The 20,474-nt window shown below is 36.5% G+C and overlaps 1 protein-coding gene across 1 annotated transcript in view; it reads right to left on the reverse strand.

Annotated features, from left to right (window-relative positions):
* Positions 1 to 16,943: 16,943 nt before the first annotated feature.
* The window catches only part of sprtn (SprT-like N-terminal domain), a 35,331-nt gene continuing 31,800 nt past the window's right edge, over positions 16,944 to 20,474 (reverse strand). Inside the window, exon 5 of the mRNA XM_039747677.1 lies at positions 16,944 to 19,255. Coding sequence (XP_039603611.1) covers positions 18,303 to 19,255 — 953 coding nt within the window. The 3' untranslated portion in view covers positions 16,944 to 18,302. The remainder of the gene's footprint in view (positions 19,256 to 20,474) is intronic.

Here is a 20,474-nt window from a genome sequence, read left to right on the forward strand (position 1 = left end):
AGGGAAGGACTAAAAATGTGGACTGTTAAAAAGACCAATTATCATTGGATCTACACCCTAAAATCAGACAAATATCTTGAAATCCTTTAACTCACAGACTTGATTTTAATTCCAAAAGTATATTTCTGTAATGCAACTTTCACTTCAGCCATTTGGATTTATAATACCACTTACCAGCATTTATATCATTATCCCAAACCATTTAATGTGCGTAGCATGTGCAAAAACATATATTTAATAAGCTTCAGCTATGTAAAGAGATCTGCTGAATGAAAACATTTATATATATTTTTAAAAGTCTGCGTGGAAGAATAACGTTTTGGTAGCACAAACCTTTGTCATATTTTTTTTATTATACTTTGATATGTAAGAGAAAAGGGAAATTTAAATGGCAACTTCCAATATGGAAGTGTAATTAGAAGTGACAATGACAAAAACATGCAGCTTCTACCAGGCTGTCTGACAGGCTCTAGGGATGCTTAGCTTATCTGTGTACTGTTTTGTAACTCAATGTTTTATAAAGTATACAGTTAAATACATTGGGCTAAATGGATGCACAAACATTTCTGCATGTACAGGATGTACAGATGTTTATTAGACATCCATAACTTACTGACTGTAATTTTGTTCAACCTAAGACATTATGGAGTCCTGAGAGCAAATAATTAAAAAATTAAATATTGCACATGGAAAGATTGTATTTTTGCTCAAAATGTTTGATAAATTTACTGCATTACTTAATGTATTTTTTCTTTAGTGTGTAACTATTTTTGTTTTATTTTCCTTATATTCTATATAAGTTTGTTGTCTGTAATATTTTCCCACAATGAGCTTTAGTTAGAGTAATATAATTCACAAACAAATGTTGAAAAATTCTGCTCAAGTCACTAATCAACCTAACCTCCACCTTTCAAGGAAGAAGGGAGAAATTCAAGCATTCAAAAAAAATATATAAATATATACTTAAAACATGGAAAGAACATGCCAGCTCCACAAAAGTAGTGAGTTAAGCCCAGGACAGACTTTGTAGCTATGAGATGCACCACATTGGCACCTTGTTCTTTTTGACAGTAGCCTTTCTAATAGATATGTCATACAACACAGTACCTGATATTTCCCAAAATATGCAGGACTCTGCTTATTTAGTGGGGCACTGCACAGAGTTCATTTGTGGCAAGGATCATATAGAGGGAAGATGCTAAGTGATGAAAAAGAAGTTTAAGCTGAGTAGCTAATATAACCTCAGTAAGAGTATCAAGAGGTGGTTACTGTGCACTGAAATCCTCTTTCATATGTCACTGCCAGGAAATTCATATTTTAGACAAGTTGTAAATTTTTATTTACACCATTTTTAAAAACTGATTTGTGGTTGCTAATTCTCAGTATTAACTTAAGGAATATAACATATTTGTTTGGGTTAAAGGAGCAGAGCAAACAGCATTCTTTGGGGATTGCTAGTGATAATACTCAGAACAGAAAACATTCAGCACATACTGCTGTTGAACTACAGAGTACAATAAGCAGCTGGTACTCCTTTGCCATCTGTTCATGCAAAGACTTCTTCTCAGGCACACTGAGGCAATTGTATTCATTTCAGTATGTGATAACTTTTTCACCAGCACATTTGAATAAAGAATCTTATCCATAATCTGTGTGACTCATCCTCTCCGAGATCTGCCTTTAATCTTCTCGCGGTACTTATTCATATACTGCCGTGCTATAGATTGCCAGTGTACAATTTGAAATCTATTAAACAAATTTTGTAAAATAAAATAGAATACATTTTAATTTTTTACATAAAATTGTGAGAAGGATATTTTCTTGTAGAAATAATAGATAGCATGGCTTTCAAGGCTGCATCTGTCAAAAATCAGTTCACTATGTATTCACTCTTCTTGCACTTACTGCTATTACTATCATTTATTTTAACAGATTTCTCGAGAAGGTGTCTGCGGTAGGACATTACAAATCAGGAGCACACTTTCTTCCTGGATTTTGTGAATCATTTCTTAAGGTTTTCTAAAATATGAGCAGTGCCAAAAATTGTGAATGGTTGTAGCTACTGACACCTGACTTCTTCTAAAATATTCTTGTGAAAAGGTCCGGTGACTTCAAAATCAGTATTATATGGAATAGTTTTGGTCTAAAAGTGTTACATGCTTTGACTTTCACTTTGAAGGTTTAATATTCAAGAGTTTTACAGACTCATTCTTGGCCATGTTTTTGTTCACTAGCATTGACTCACCTACTGTTGTTGCTGTTTTGATTATTTACAAAGTTTTTTTCAACTTGTTCTGCAGTTTGTAGGACTTTTATCAGTTATGTTCATTGACTTTTTGTCTCTAGTAAGTAACTGAAACTTTGTTGAATGAAATCTGTTTTAATTCTCTTGGTGTATAATCTACTGTTTTCCAATGTGTTTTCTATCTTGCTTTCAGGGTAATGATGCTCACGTTTAGAAGTTAATAGTTAACATTACATTCTAAAACAAGTTTAGTCCAATTCACAATTGTAAGGTGCTGGAAATGGCTGCAGGCAGGGTTCCAGTCCATCATAGTGCCCACAGTTATGTGAACAAAGCAAGTACACCCCATGAAATGTTTTTTTCTTTTTTAACATATGTGGACATATCAAGACTTAATGTTCATTTAAAAATTATCTATAGATAAGGACAATATAATATAACAATCATTATGCCACATTTTAATTTTAGTCCAGTGTATAATTTAAACAAATATAAATATGAATTTCACATGTGAAAAAAGTAAGAATACCCTTACATTTACCACTACATCAAATACCTAAAATTAGAATCAGGTGCACCAGATCAGGGGTAGACAATTAGAACATCATTAGAGTGAATGTTCTCTGAACCTGTATCATTTAAACCTCAGATGATTAATTTGGTTTGCTAATAGCTGTTGAAGTGCACGTTATCACCATGCCTAGATTGAAAGAGCTCTCTAAAGTCTTCAGAAAGAACATTATAGGTGCCTGAATCTGGGAAGGGATTTGAAAAGATCGCCAAACAATTAAAAAATAAACTATTCCACTGTGCAGAAGATCATCTACAAGTGGAGAAGATTTCAAACAACTGCCAACTTATCCAGGTTGCCCCAACAAATTCGGCCCGACAGCATTACATAAGATGATGAAAGAAGACTCCAAGAATTACAGAATTTCATCATGGATCCAATAGGTGACTCGCTAGCCAATGTTGATATCAAAGTGCATGCGTTTACCATTACGATGAGGCTCTGCATGGGAGGTATATGAAGAGGAAACCTTTGCTGTTGAGAAAGATCATCATGGCAAGACTATAGATTACCATGAACACCTAGACAAAGACCAAGACTTCTGGAACAATGTACTCTGGACATTGTAGTTTTTTGGCTACAGTACAAAAAGACATGTTTGGTGAAAACTAAAGATATCATTTGACCAGAAGAACTTGATACTAACTGTAAAGCATAGTGGTAGAAATGTTATGGTTTGGGGCTGGTTTGCTGCATTAGGGCCTGGGCTTCTCACTATCATAGAATCCAGTATGAATTCTTTATTGTACCAGAGGAATGTCAAGGATGATGTGAGACCATCTGTCTGATGGTTGAAGCTCAACCAAAAGTGGATCTTACATAAGGATACATACATACCAGTAAATTCATCTAGGAATGACAGAAAATAAACAAATGGAATTGTCAAATTGGAATTGTCAAAGCCTAGATCTGAATAACATTGAGATGATGTGGGCGGCTTGGACAATCCTCAAACATCATATAGCTGAAAGAATACTGCATGGTGGATTGGGAAATGATTCTCCCAGTCAATGTCAGTGACTGGTAGACAGTTAGATGGAAACACCTACTTTAGTGGGCAATACCAGCTATTAGAGCCAACAGTGGACTTACTTTTTCCAAAGACACAAACAGAATATCTGTTCATTGTTCATTGAATACATTATTGCAAACTCAAATTTTCATTTTTTTAAGATAACGTTACCTTTATCTAAATATACCGTTTAAATGAAGCTCAAATTTTGATATGATCAGATAGGTTAGAAATAATAAAAAAAAAAAAATTTACTCACCTTGAAGCCAGTTTCGAATTGCCAGCTAAACTAACTTATATGGTTTAGGGGATGTGGGAGGAAAACACAAGCAGACATGGTTAGCATATACAAATTCCGGGCATGGGAGTCAAATCTAGGAAGACAGATTCATTTGGCAGCATTGCTAAAAAGTATAAACAGTGTTACCCAAAATAATTGTTATAACTAATTATTCATTCTGAACCATTTTTTTTTAGTTGTAAAAATATAGTCTGGAATTGCAGCATCAGATTCACAGTAGGAACCATTAATGCTTTGCCGCACACTGTCATATTCATCATTCACATAAAATTAAGAATTTAACGTGTACTTCTGAGATATGAAGAAGAAGTTGGAAAATCTAAAAACAATCTACATGGGGAAAGAGAGAGAATGTAAACTCCACCTAAGTGTCGGAACAGTAAGGCAACAACACTAACCACAGTTTCTACCAAATATCATATACTATTGGGTTTATTTATTATTGTTTGTTTATTCATCTGCTTTCTCATCTGGCCTATTCCATTACAGGGTGGTGTGGAGCCAGCACACTGGGTTGGAGGCATTAACCCCAAAAGGGATAACAGCCATTCACCGGGTTCACAGGGAAACCTGCCTGTTTTAGATGTATAAGGAATTGGGGAAACATGTATGGGCAAGGGGAAAACTCAGACTCCACACAGACAGATACTGTTTAACAAAATGAAATCTGGCAAGCATCACTGTTGTACCCCTTTATCTGTTTATTTGTTTGTTTTTTAAATAGTCTTTTCAATGAAGAAAAAAAAGTAAACTTCTGACTTGTGCTTTTTATATTTGGTAGATTTAGAATAACAGTCTCTTTTCAGGACTACGTAGTTCTTGATAATGGGTGTGTGGATGCATATTTAACTATAAATAATGATAATCATTATACCTTTGCACATGTCATCAAAGTCTTTGAGATTTCCTATATTTCTTGTAATGGTTTATTTAAAAACCCCTTTCAGACATCACAGCTCATCACTGTACAGCTTCCATCTGTGTCTGTACAGTGCTTAGAAAGACTAGTAATTACTGACACTGACACGTCTATTTAGAGCTTCCTAGCCCCAATGCAGTTTGCATTACTAAATTAACAGCTTGGTAGGTAACAGACATATATTTGGCCCTACATGTTGCCTTTCAACACTTACACTGGTGAGACACCAGAAGAATTCTTTTTATTAACTACAGATTTTTCTTCCACACAGTTTTTCCCTCTGAGACGCCTTAGAAAGGCTGAGGTTGGGGATTGTGTAACTCCATCTCTGTAATTCCAGCTGCAATTGGATACTGGATTTCCTCACAGGCAAACGTCAGATTGTAAAGATAGGTAATGAAACCACACTCATGCAGATTTTTAAAAAACAGCACCTTAAAACAGCTTGTGGTAAGAACAGAGTGGGAGGTTATGTACCGCAGAGAAAAAGAAAAGAGTAACTTATGCACTAACTAAAGAAATTAACTATTAAAGTCAGTCACTGGAGTGGCACAACATAAAAAAGGCATCTGGCACTTCAGTGTGAGCTGAATGCTTAATCAGAGAAATGCTTTTTGAAATAGGCTGTGAATAGTAGCTAGCAGCTGTCACAGCTCTGGGGAATACAAACCAACACCCTAATTTTTGGAAACTGAAGAATGTTCAAGAAGTTTGGTCTGAGCATTTGGATTGTACACAAAGAAATTCATTGTAGTATAATAGTACTCTGTGACTCTGTGAAGAGTTGTTTTCAGTTTGCACCCTTTGGCAAACTGAACACATGAAGCACACATGGTGCTGACGTAATTGCTCCTGGTTTATAATGAAGCTGCAAAGTGTTCTGAGGTAACAACTATAAATGCAGATTGTCCATGGGCAGCTATGGACAGTAGTCCTCTTTCATTTTAAAAGGGTATGCAATGGCGGACTGGATTCCTTCAGTATACACTATGGCCACGGTTTACTAGAGAGGTTGTGGTATATGGAAGTGTTTCACTTCCTTCTTAAGTTGGGAATGCCACACATATTTACTAATAAAATGACATTAAAAATATTAAATACAAACACTGTTGTGGCTGTGTGTGTTTTTCACTGGGTTCTCGTTTTACCTCCCACATTCCAAAAATGTGCAAGTTAAGTTGATTGATGATTCTACACCGGCCCTGGGTTAGTGACTGTGTGACCAGTACTCCATTTTGGATTGGCTCTCGCTTTCTGTTTGAAGCTGAAAGGAAAGATTGTGTTCTGTCATGACCCTAAATCAGATAAGCCATTCAGACATAGTAAGCATAAAAGAGCACATATAAAAATACAGTGCACACACAAAACCTACCATTAATGCTAACTCACAAGCGACTGGATTCAAATCCTAAACTGGTCACTGTGTTTTGTGGATTTTCTCTCCATGTCTTTCTGGAGTTTTCTCCAGGTACTTAAGCTTTGTTTGCCATCCTAAAGGTGTGCGAGTAAATTATATTATTTGTTAACTTTAGTTTTTCTGTATAAATATTGATGAGTGTACATCACTGAGCCCCATCCGGGAGGTGGGGATCTCTGCCTTCATTTTGATATTGCACTGACTCTTTTTTATTACATTTAGTGGTCCACCACCACAACTCAAATAAACAAAATGCAACATTTTACACTTGTATTAGAATCCCTAATAACATTGTGCATTTAAGTTGCATATACCATTACTTTTGTTTCTTCATTTTCAAAAAATAAAAAGACATCAACAATTGTCTGACTCATTGTGTAACGTGGCATGTGTTGCACATTTCTGTTTTTGTATTTTTTTTTTGTGTTTGTAAGAATTAGAAATCAGTTCAGTTTTTGTTTTTTGTTTTTTTTTTGTCCGATGCCTTCTGACTAACTGGTATAAGAAACTCCCCACATATACATGTACTGTTTGACACATCTTAATATGTAGTGCAGCAGACGGCTGGGGGTGGTACCCAGCCGGGACGCCCAGGAGGACATGCGCCTCCTCCAGACCACGAGGGGGCAACTGCCCTGGTTCCAACCCTGTAGGGGCCCGTGGTCACCGCCAGGGGGCACCCCGGTGCCTGAAGAGCCCTGGACCTCAGCACTTCCGCCACACCAGGAAGTGCTGGGTGGAAGAAGACAGACAGGGGAGTGTCCATGGAGGAGTGTCGGGAAGCAGCTGGAGCTCATCCGGGCTTGTATAAAAGGGGCCGCCTCCCTTCATTCGATGGCTGGAGTCGGGTGGAAGTGGACGGGAGTCTGGAGAGAGAGGAGTGGAGGCGGCCAGAAGGCAGGCACTGGACTGTGAGGCCTGGACTTTGGGGGCTCGGTGCTGGAGGAACTGGGTTTGTGCACAGACTTAACTGTTGTACATAGTGTAAATAAATGTGTGTGTTGGGTGATAAACCGTTGTCAGTCTGTCTGTGTCCAGGCCACGTTCCACAGTAGTTACGGCAAGAGCTTTTTGGCCCCCAGACCCAGAACAACCCTCATTTTTAGGCCATATTTTGCACAGGATATTACATCCTTGTGGTAAAGAGTAAACTACACTGTGTGCACAATTATTAGGCAAGTGAGTATTTTGACCATATCATCATTTTTATGCGTATATTCCAACTCCAAGCTGTATTAACTTGAATGCTTATTGGATTTAAGCACGTCAGGTGATGTGTATTTGTGTAATGAGGGAGGGTGTGGCCTAAGGAGATCAACACCCTATATCAAGGTGTGCAGAATTATTAGGCAGCTAGTTTTCCTCGGGCAAAATGGGCCAAAAAAGAGATTTAACTGACTCTGAAAAGTCAAAAATTGTAAAAAGTCTTTCAGAGGGATGCAGCACTTTTGGAATTGCTAAGATATTGGTGTGTGATCACAGAACCATCAAACATTTTGTTGCAAATAGTCAACAGGGTCGCAAGAGAACAAAAGACGCAAATTAGCTGCCAAAGATTTGAGAAGAATCAAGCGTGAAGCTACCAGGAACCCATTATCCTCCAGTACTTTCATATTCCAGAGCTGCAACCTACCTGGAGTGCCCAGAAGTACAAGGTGTTCAGTGCTCAAAGACATGGCCAAGGTAAGGAGGGCTGAAACCCAACCACCACTGAACAAGAAACATAAGTTGAAACGTCAAAACTGGGCCAAGAAATATCTGAAGACAGATTTTTTCAAAGGTTTTATGGACCGATGAGATGAGAGTGACTCTTGATGGACCAGATGGATGGACCTGTGGATCAGTAATGGGCACAGAGCTCCACTCCAACGTGGAGGTGGGGTACTGGTATGAGCTGGTATTTTTAAAGATGAGCTAGTTGGACCTTTTGCATTGAAGATGAACTCAAAATCAACTCCCAAACCTACTGCCAGTTTTTCGAAGACACTTTCTTCAAACAGTGATACAGGAAGACCACCATGATTTTTATGCAGGCCAATGCTCCATCACTTGCATCGAAGTTCTCCACTGCGTGGCCAGCCAGTAAAGGCCTTAAAGATGAAGGAATAATGACATGGCCCCCCTTCCTCATCTGACCTAAACCCTATCGAGAACTTGTGGGCACTTCTTAAATGCTAGATTTACGGGGGAGAAAAACAATACACCTCTCTGAAGAGTGTCTGGGAGGCTGTAGTCACTGCTCCACAAAAAGCTGATCGTCAACAGATCAAGAAACTGACAGACTACATGAATGGAAAGGCTTATGACTGTTATTGGAAAGAAGGGTGGCTATATTGGTCATTGATTGATTTATTTTTTTGAAATGTCAGAGATGTTTATTTGTAAATTTTGAGGTGTTTGTTTATTATTCTCACTATAACAGATGAAAATAAACAAGTGAGATGGGAAAATTTTCATTTTTCCTTTAGTTGCATAATAAATCTGCACACTAATAGTTGCCTAATTGTGCGCACATATGTATTCCCCTGATGATGTTCACACTCACATTTCCGTTGTGAAACATTCAGGTTTCAGGTTTATTAACATTTTGGATTGACTGATAGCACTGTGTTTGTTCCATATTAAAATTAATCCTCAAAAATACAACTTGCCTAATAATTGTGCACACAGTGTAATAGGTGTCTTCAGCAAAAAATGACCAGAAGTACTTAAAGTTGTGAATGCCACATCAGCTGACCCCAGGTTTTCACTCCCTACAGATGTACGAGGGGACAAAGTTACTCCTTTTCATAAAATTCTGAAAAAAAAACAGGGGTCGGTAATGTAGAAATGTGGAGTGTTATATTTCATGCTATTTCAGGGTTGCTGATCACGTATATGGTCACATTTTTGATATTTGATTTTTAACCGATGGTCCTACTGTAGCTCTCTAACAGCTACATCCAGACGGTTAAAAATGATAAATTTAAAACAGAAGTATGTGGGGTATTCTTTTATACTTTACTTGAGATTTTTGCCCTATACCACTATCTGGGTGAAAAATAACACATTTCTATTACATTGGAGAATATTTAGATTTTACATATTTAAATTAAAGCACATATTTTAATATTTTAAATAATAGATACAACTATTGTTATTTATGTAAACTTCTGCTTCATTGAAGTAATTTGTATTGAACACCCTAAATTGAGGCTTTTACAATAAGAAAATAACTTGAATATCTCTATTTATCCAGTATGTTTGTCAAACTAAAGCCTATTGAAGTCTCATCAGGCAGTAGGAACAAACCAATCCAGCATGGTGAAGTTAGTCGGCTTTATGGCACACTCACCCATGCAGGGTGATTTAGAGTCGCCAATTGAGAAAGTACACATTTACATGCACAATGACACCCATACTACTCTCGCACAGAGCCAATCGGCAGTCACCAATTAAGTGAACACATGGAGAAAAAACTCGCTGACATAGGGAGGACAGGCAAACTCCACAAAGACAGTGATCGAGGTGGAATTCTGGAATTCTAGCTCCAGGATTCTGGAGCTGTGTGTTAGTTTCACTCACTTCTGCCCCACTATGATGCCCACAAATATTTGTACAAGCCAGAATATTTTCTTTATAATTTGTTGTGATGTCTTTGGACTGGGCTGAAAGCTGTAGCAAGATTGAATAAGGAGAAAGCAATGAAGCAGTGCATTGCCAACAATGAGTTTGTCGCCATATTCATAAACTGTCAGGCTAATAGAACACTAAAAATTAAAACCATGATTTACACCCTCATTTGCACACAGGTTTCATTCTGAAATAAATGTGTGGTGTAAGTGAGCAATCAGGCCTTTCCTCCACACCCAAGTGATGGCATAGCCTGGAGGGAGGTAGCCTAAATGTCACACTCTGTAGCCGGCCATGAAATCAGACAAGGAAGCAGTGCTGAAATGTGTGTTCCACTCTACTATTAGCCTTTTAACTTTGTCATTATCTACACCCAGACTTGGAAACCGACAACTCACCCTGACTAACCCAAGTGCTGATTAGTCACATGGCTGATGTTTGTCAGTTATGTTACTGTGCATCCTAACAATTAGCCAAAAAGAAAAAAGGGCAACGTCAACAGGCAAGTCTCAGCAATCTAAAACACTAAATGACAGCTGCAGTTAGATTTGCAACACACTATTAACACAACATATATCTGTCAAGTATTATTGTTTAACTGTTATGTTATTTGTAATGCTGTCCTCAAGGCATTGTTTTCATTTGTCTCAATGACACGCACAACCTAGGAGTAACCATCACACACAGATAATTCAACTAAATGAAGTGTAATATTGACTTCAATCTGAAGAATTGCTAAGGAGGTCGTTTCAGTGGACATTAACCTGAGAAACCATCGCTCCTTTATCAAACCCACATAATTGATTTACAGTATATATACAAAAATACATTTTTTTTTACCCAAAAAGCCCACCAGAAGAAAACGTTTCTGGCAATGTAACTGTGCTTGGTATGGCAGTTGCCATTTTGTGTCATTTACTGCATTGTGTGGCCATACGGTTTACACTGAGATGCCACAACATAACATGACATGTTATGCCTTCATATTCTATCTATTTAAGACAGTGGAGTATTGTGTTGAAGACAAAGGAATGAATAACATTAATGTGAGTTGGGGTGGTGGGGGTGTTAGGACTATTTCTTTTTGTTTATTTTTTTATATTTTATTGATTTTATTTGATGAAAATAACATTCCATAAGACCAAGTCTAAATGACGTTACATACAATCAAGTCAAACTCAACAAACCAGAATTCAACCCCCATCCAAGATAAAGAAAGCAGATAAAACAGCAAGAACACATCTTTAGAAGTAGCAATGAAGGAAAAGTATCCTTTTCTCCAATATAGAAGCTTATTCTAAAATGTTATTGATTAGATCCTGCCAAATTTAAAAAAAAGTTTTGAACAGATCCTCCAAGTGAGAATTTAATTTTTCCAATTTCAAATAGTATAGAAAATCAGTTACCCACTGACTTATAACAGGTAGGCTAGGATTCTTTCAGTTGACCAAGATAAGTCTATGGGCTTGTAATGTGGTATAGGCAATTACAATCAATTTGTCCTTCTCCACTTTAATCCCATCCAGGAGTACACTAAACACTGCTGTAATGGGTTAGGAGTGCTAAGCACCAAGACACCAAGGCTGTCTGACAGGCATTCAATGATATTTTTTGTCCAGAATGATGCTAATTTGGTGCACACCTAAAATATGTGGTCTAGTGAGGCAGGAGCTAGATTGGAACATTCACAGGTTGACTCTTGGCCTGGATACATTTTGGAAAAACTTAAAATTACATAAGCGTAACTGACAAAAATATTTTAAGTTCAATAACGAAATGCTTTGCATATATGGATTGTACAGTGTATTCTATGTAGCCTTCCACTCCTTTTCTAAAAAGTAAAAGATCCTTTCCCTACCTTAGCATCTTTGAAAGGAAGGGACTAAAATGTTCTTATATATTATTGAGAGACTTTTTGAATGAAGACTGATCAGTATTTCTTTTGGAATAGAAATGGGTAAGAGGTGAGGAAAATTAGGTAGGTTGTAAGTTTCTGACTTGAAAGTACTGGAAAAATTGTATTGATGGGAAGTTAAATTTCAAGCATAGTTGTTCATATCATGCAAAGACATCTACAGTACAATTCTCAACGTGTAATCCTGAATGTTTTCCAACCATTAAATACTGTGTGGGCGGCATGGTGGCGCAGTGGGTAGCGCTGCCGTCTCGCAGTTAGGAGACTGGGGTTTGCTTCCTTTTGCATGTTTGCATGTTCTCCCCGTGTCTGTCCTGTCCAAAGACATGCAGGTTAGGTGTATTGGTGATTCTAAATTGTCCCTAGTGTGTGCTTGGTGTGTGGGTGTGTGTGTGTATGCACTGCGGTGGACTGGCGCCCTGCTCAGGGTTTATTTCCTGCCTTGTGCCCTGTGTTGGCTGGGATCGGCTCCAGCAGACCCCCCATGACCCTGTAGTTGGGATATAGCGGGTTGGTCAGTGGATGGATGGATAAATGCTGTGTAGGTTTGAGAGAGAAGAAAAAAGTGATTATATCATGTAGAGGTGCAACAGATAAAAGCTTCTCTGCCTTAAAGTGCATTCTGCATTGATACCATATTCTAAGTGACTGATGGATTAGTATATTGATGATAATTTGTATTTACTGTGACACAAAGCAGGGCATATGAAGAAGTACAGCAAGATTGTATTCTATTGCAAACCAAGCCTGTGTATATTCATCAGTTTGTGTCATTTCTAGGTCTTCACCGCTTGCATATTTGCTAACCCAGTAATAAAATTGAAAGTTAAGCAATGCTATCTATACCTGCTACTGCTTTAGGTCTGTGTAGAGTCACCCTTTGGATGTTTCAAATTTCAAATAAATAAGGTTATAATTGATTCTAATCTCTTAAAGAATAATTTGTTAATGTATATGTGGATACAGTAACAAAAAAAGAAACTTGGGAAGGATGTTCATCTTGACAGTATTGATTCTCCCTGGTAATGTGAAATGGAGGGTAAACCATCTGTTCATATCTTGTTTAATTTTACATTTTTTTATATACTGATAGCAAACCTTTGTTGAAAAACACCCTTAAATGTATGTGTGGTGTTTATCTCTAGGTATTTAATCTGATCTGCTAAAATAAATGGGTAGGTGTCCAGTTTATTATTGTATCCAAGAGTGCTCACTGGAAAAAGCAAACTTTTATTAAAATTCATTTTGAGTCCAGGGGTATCCTTTGAAATTTTGCTACAGAAGTATCAGATCATCTGCATATAGTGATATTTTCTGTTCATGTCCTACTCTGGTAATCCCCTTTCTCTTTGATGTACTGTATCTCAAACCTGAATGAACAGTGGTGATTGCGTAACACAAAGGTGATAGGTGGCATCCTTGAGAAGTACCATATTCTAGTTTGAAATAATGTTAATACAAACGGAGGCTTCTGGACTGATATAAAGTAGTTTTATCCATGCATGTATGTACGTATGTATGGGCTAAACCAAAATTTGTGCAATATGGTGAATAGTTAGTCCCATTTAACCATGTCTAATTCTTTTTCTGCGTACAAAGATAAGATCTCTGGTGTGATAGTATTTTTATGGGTGAGTATATTACATTAAACAAATATCAAATATTGAAAGCTAAGTGTCTGCCTTTAATTATCAATTCTTGTATAACTACGATATACTGATGAGAAGAAGGAATATGCCCTTGAAATTGGAATTAAAAATCTACATGGTTCTGATAAGTTATGATCCATTACAAACTGTGTGGTTATTTTTGCAGTATTATATGTTATCACCACTGTAGTTGAAGACCTATCCAGGCCTGGATTTACAAAACAATTAAAGTCCCTACCCATTATAATTTTGATATGTTTTGATATATAATTTTGAAATGTTGATATCAGGAATAGATGCAAATACATTTTGGAAGAAATTTCTGTCATCAACATTACATGCGTAGATAATCATCAAGATTACTTCAGATTTCAATAAATTACCAGTCACCATGACATATTGCCCTTCAGGATCAGATACTACATCTGATACAACAAATGGTATTGTTTTATGTATTAAAATGTCCACACCTTAAATTTTCTTTGTACAGCTGGAGTGAAAGATTTAGCCAATCAAATCTCTTTGCAACTGAAACTGGTCATTACTTATTATGGGATTCTCCTGTAACAATACTATCTTGTGATTTAGTCCTGTTAGGTGAGAAAATATTTTTTTTTCTTTTTACATCATGATTAAAACCTTTGACATTCCAGCTCACAAAGTTCTTTTTGGCTATAGAGACACTGCTTCTGAGGACATTTTGTAGTCTTAAGTAAAGGCAGTATGTTATTTCATACAACAGCTTTACCCTTGGTATCGTATTATTTCCAGGTATTATGGCTAATGAGCCTATTACTTGTTTGAGCAAAAAAAAAAATATTTAACAAGTAACTTGCTCTCTTTCTCCCTGTTCCCCAGGCCTCCCTCAATTTGCCTCACTTACCACAGTTCACAAAGCCCCATGACATGCCTACAGAGAAAGTACTTAAAAACAAAACAAACCCCAGCAACAGTGTAGTAAGGATTAAAATTGAGTCATCTTATGATAGTACAGTCCAAATACAATAAACCTAGGGTATGATGTTTCTTTTAAATAGGACTTTGGATTTGACATTGGCTATCACTCCGTTTCTTTAAGCTTTTTCCATTGTTTTCTTTCCCAACTGGTCCAAAGAGAAAAAAAAAAAAAAGAATACATATGACCACTTCCCAAGTGATCAATACACACAAGATTGGACTACACAACTAATGGCTCCGGTAACAATCTGTTAACTATCTGTATTATTAGGGAGAGTATTCTGATGCCACTGGGCACATTATAATCTTTTTACTATTCCACAATTCACATTAATCTACACTTTGCCAGTTCTTCTACAGAGTGATGCTCAAGGTAGAAAAAAGGAGAGGTGAGAAGGGAATGACATCGTCCCAACAAACACGGCAGACATGTGGTGTTGTCCTTAACAAAGCAAGTTTACATTGACACAGACATTCCCTTTGTCTAAGGAATGGGGGGAAAGACAGGCAACCAAAAGGCTAAATTGTAAAAACTGTTGATATATAAATCAAGATACAGTGTTATTAGACTTTACAGTACACTAGTCGGACTGTGTCTGAAAAATTGTGCAAATCTGCTAGTTTCATAGAAACTATTGAAATCGTCAAAAAAAAAATTGAAATGTAGAGTGTCAGGTCTCTGAAAGGAACTACTCTGGGCATCTCTCTCCTAGGATGATTCGTTTTGCTGAGGTGCTTGCATCACTTGTGCATTAGTGGCGGGAGGAAACATAAAAAGGATACCATTTTGCCAATGTTAGTGGATAAACAACTTTGTCTTTCTTCAGAGGTTTCATTTTGCAGATGTGGTCACCTTGCGTGTGCATTAGCGGCAGGAGGAACAGTAAAAGGGATACCATTTTGCCGATGTTAGCATCTAAGCGACTTTGTCTTTCTTCTGACGTTTCATTTTGCTGACATGCTGGCCTTACTTGTGTTATTAGTGGCTAAGCGAGTTTTCTGTTTCTGCGGAGGCACAGCCCTTACCCTGACTCCACCACTCACTTTTAGGCCAGACAGACACACATACTTCCACGCGTAGACGGTTATATATAAGATATATATAGCAGCTCTAGAAAATGTGTAGAGCAGTCAAAGCAAGTGCAGCTTGGAATTAAAGGACAACTCTTAATATAACAAGCAAAGGAATTTACTATTAACCTCTTAAGTCTTAAACAAAGAAATTTCTTTCAAGTAAATAGTGAATGGCATATTCAGGCACCCATGGAAGATATGGGGCAGTGCATTTAAGAAGGAGGAATCATATTTTCTATAATGGGATGTGGGAATTAGGAACAAAGTACTGAGTCATGTAATTGAATGTGTAGTAGCTGGATGAAATACTGGGATCATTTCAGCTATTAGTTGACTGCAATTAGAAGTACGAGGGGAACAAAACTGAAACTGAGGACCCAGCTGTTGTGTAATAGGATACCCTCCCAGATGCAGTCCAGAAGTCAGAGGCTCACTTCCTCACCTAAGGAATGGGAGTTCACTGTTGCTCAACTGATCAAGTATTTACTTTCGACTCAGGGGTGTTGGATTAGGAACGAACTTCTCTATCTGAAGATGTTAAATGGAAAGGGGAAAGACCCAAAACAATTCCTTCATAGTGGCACCAACTAAATGAGCTTGATGGACTGAATAGTCATCTGTCATATGTCACACTTATTATACTCTCAAAAGTAGTTCATAAAGTGTGTACTGTATTACTGTGGGGACACAGAGTAAATCAGCCTAATAAAAGTTGAACTATAACATGCATTATGCAAGTTTAGAGATAAAAGCATGCACATATTAACATTGTGATTATCTTATTCATTCGTATGAGAGTCATATGAAAAAACTGAATCAAAACAAATATGTAATAGAATAGTTATTTCTTAACACATTTGTTTCCACTAACACTCTCTGTAAAATGTATGAAACAACATTCAAAGTTGATAAAAAACAGCACCTCAAAAATAAAACACATTAGAGTTCAGTGTGTAGTGCAAAACTTATCAAATGATGAAAATAATACATTTTCTATGCTCTTCAGAGGCATTACATCACATTTTAGAAGCTCAGACACATTTTAGCAATGACGCTTAACTACCCGAAATTGTTTTGAACATCATGATAAATTATGGAAACCACAAGAGGCTATAAAGAGATTTCAATATAAAGGAAAAAACAAAAATGAACATTGAAAACTTTTCACCTAACCACTGCAACTGTTTGCATAAGTACTTGTTTATTTTAGTAACTTCAAACTTTGCCATTGGTAATATAGTTTGGAGCTTAATAAGAATATGTAACAAAACTGTTTAGTAAATAAATATTTATTTTAAACAATACACATTATAGAATTGAAGTTCAATTATTAAAAACAAAACAACTGGAAAAAACTTTCATATTTTACAGTAAATATAAAAGATATTCTGGTAAAGTAGCATCGATCTTATTAGCCCAATCTGTCCAACCAATCAAACCTACTTGTCTGGCCGTGCAGTTAATGAATGCTTATGTCAGTCTGTCTAAGCTCAGGAGAGATTCTCCAAATATTAAAATATGTAATTGAATAAATGCTAATAATTTAAAAGATACCATCAAAATAATGAAAAGATCAAGCAATTTTAGTAATAATTCTGAAGATAAAACTTCTTAAATCTTAATAATTATGTGCACTTCTAATACTTAAAAGATTTCTTGCTGCACCAGTGTGTCTTCTATTGAATTCTATTGAGTTAAATTAGTTTATTAATTCAAAATGGGTTCATAGGAATTCAACTGTTTTTATTAACAGTCTATTAAAGACCCAAAGCCTATTTCGATACGACTTTTACAATTTAGGTTTTTTTTTTGTTTTTTTTTTAAATCAATATGTTTTATATGGGTGCAAACAATTACTTTAACTATCACTTTCTACTGCGTCTAGTATAAATATTTGCTTTTTAAGGAACATGTAACAATGAAATAAAGAATCATAAATACCCTAGGTTCATTCCTAACCAACAAACAATAAAATCCATCATTCTTACATGCAAAGTTGGTCATTTAACTAGAACTAACCCTTGGTTGAAAGGAAATCCAATAAACAAAAGAAGTAACCTCAGGGTGTTTGGCAGCTTCTGATCTAAACAGAATCCCAGTGGCAGCTCACATATCAGATTAAAAAAACAAGAAGCTTGAACAGACTATTCCTTGGCTTGATTAAAGCTGACTCGGGGTACTTTGTTTTTAATAAATATTATTTAAAACAGCTGAGGAATGCATACTATGCGACTTTTGTTACCCTGAATTCTTGGTTCATTATTAAAGACAGAATGAGCAATTTCAAGTGGTGCTGCCAAATTTTCTTAATTAGAAGTAGACTTCATTCCGTTTAGCCTCTAAGCAACTGTTAAGAATTTTAAAATGGTTACTCAGTGCTACACAACCTACTTTTAAGGCCCCATTAGAACACACTGCAAAAGAGCACAGCATGATTCTGTAATCTCCTCAATAACAAGAATGATATTAAAACACAGAAAGCTTGTCTTTTCAATCCCTAAAATATTTGAACTTTTCTAAAAGTAGTGAGAGTGGTGTCCTGAGGAATGCATTTATGGAATATTTGCAAAAAATATATATACGAGTTTAAAGCATGTACTTAAAGAACTTTGAAGGCAAGACAAAAAGATCTAAGAAAGGCCCAACAGAAGGCAAGAATCTAAATGGCTATTAATTGTGGATTCCAGAACACTAACCCGACAAACAGGGCAATTCACTCTAACACCCTCCTGAAACCTTGGTTCAGGATCACCAGAAGGAAGGTTGTAGTTTTGGCTTGTACTAGCACTCTGTTGTTTATCGGCCATATTTTTATTTTTGGAAAAAAAATCAGAAATCTGATTACAGTGGCTTTCTTCATGGGGCCTCTTTCTGGGATTTGGAATACTGCTTGCTGTTCCAGTAAAATCTTTAGATTTGAAGTATTTGGAATCAACAGAGTCTTTGGGTGATTGTTGTTTTACATCTTTGACAGTGTTTTGTGATGACTTTTCCATTTTCTTATCTTCAGTATTTCTGCTTGTTGTATTTTTTTCTGCTACACTAGGATTTTTAAAATATGAATCAAAAAGTGACCTCTGACTCGGCTTAATAGGGCTGTCAAGCTTTTTAATGTTTGAAAGGGTGCTCGTGCTTAGACTTGTTCCAGGCTTTTCCAATGACTGAACAGTTTTCGTGTTACGTGGTTCAGTGGTGGCACTATGATGTCCTCCTACTAAATTATTCCGATGGCTTTGGAAATGAATATTCCCACTTGTTGAAACTCTAATTGGTGATCCATTAACATTCCGAAAAGCACTGACATTGGCAACTGACTTTTTGCCAGTGGGTTGTGGTTGTTTTGCTAGGATGTTTGTGCCGCTTTTCAGCCACGCTGCAGTGATAGTCATACTGGATGTGGCCTTTGTTGTATCAGTAGTTTTGGGGATAGAACATTCCCTTTTGTCATCCACAGCTGCTACTGGAGGTCCCTGGGAGGGTGGAGTGGACTTCATTTCAGGTGGTTTGGATGTATTGCCACCTAAAACTACTCCTTTTCCACTGAAGGGGATGACTGTTCGGATATCCACACCACGCTTTATGCCTAAATAGTGTGAAAGAAAATAAATATTATAAATATACTTGTTTAGATAACAGCTTCTGTAATGTAAAGAGACTTAAATATCACGCATACTTTCCTTGTAATTAATGCAAACCACAAAGGAGCAGTATATTTACTAAAACATACTGCAAAGTTACAATTCAAAGAAATATAATCAAATTTTCATTTAATGTACAATTGCTTCTTATACATCATTTGTTATTTTTTATATTAGCTGTAATAAGTGAGACAAAAGTTTGGAGGCAAGGAAAGAGATCAAACAGATAAAAAGGTTCACTGTCAGTTCTTTTTAAAAAAAAAAAAAAAAGATCGAAGCTCTAAATGAAATTAGAAAACGGATTCATGACTACCACAGCTAAGATCTGAATTGCAGGCCTATAACAATTCAAATTACCTACCAGGGAAATGACGAAGATTTCATGATGTACTGTACATGGAATGACTCTTGCTTCAAATTTTCAAGCAACCCATTAAGTCAATACCAAATGTGTTTTGAATGCTCCACAACCAGGGATAGGAGTTTAAAGTGGTTTTGAACCTTATGTCAGATTCAACTTTGACTCACAGGAGGCTGATCACCCACCTTACTACAAGTATGGCTCTTCCTCTATGTCACAATCACCCATGAAAAGACCAAGGAGTTCATGTAGACTGGCTGACTTGCTTGGAGCTGCAATTGCTCCTGCGAAAGATAATGCTACACCAGAATCTGCACAGGCCACTGCTGCAGCTGAGATCAAGAGGTCTTAGAGAAAAAAACCCTTTGCCACTCCAAGAAAACCCTCTCAGTTGGTGGCAGGAACAGGAGCATGAGTACTTTCTTTTATTTTATTTTATTTTATTATACTACTTGACATTGAAAAATTAAAAAATGGCCTACATACTACAATAGAATGTGAACCTTTAGAGAATAATTTTATATATATATATAAATCATCATATATATATCATGGAACATTTTCCTAAACTTCTTCCCAAAGTTTGCAACATTGATGAAACTTGATATAATCAAACATCCACCAGTGCTATTTACTAACTTTTGATACATTTTGTAATATAAAATATATTTTTAGTCTTGTTTTATATCAAATATAGTAAAAAATGGGGTGGTCAAAAATATTAGCCCCATGTTAATGTTTGCTTTCAAAACACACCTACACTAATTAACCAATCACCTTTGAAACCACACCTGTGCAATCAA

This window comes from Polypterus senegalus, chromosome 3 (genome assembly GCF_016835505.1).
Source record: "Polypterus senegalus isolate Bchr_013 chromosome 3, ASM1683550v1, whole genome shotgun sequence".
NCBI classification, from domain to species: Eukaryota; Metazoa; Chordata; class Cladistia; order Polypteriformes; family Polypteridae; genus Polypterus; species Polypterus senegalus.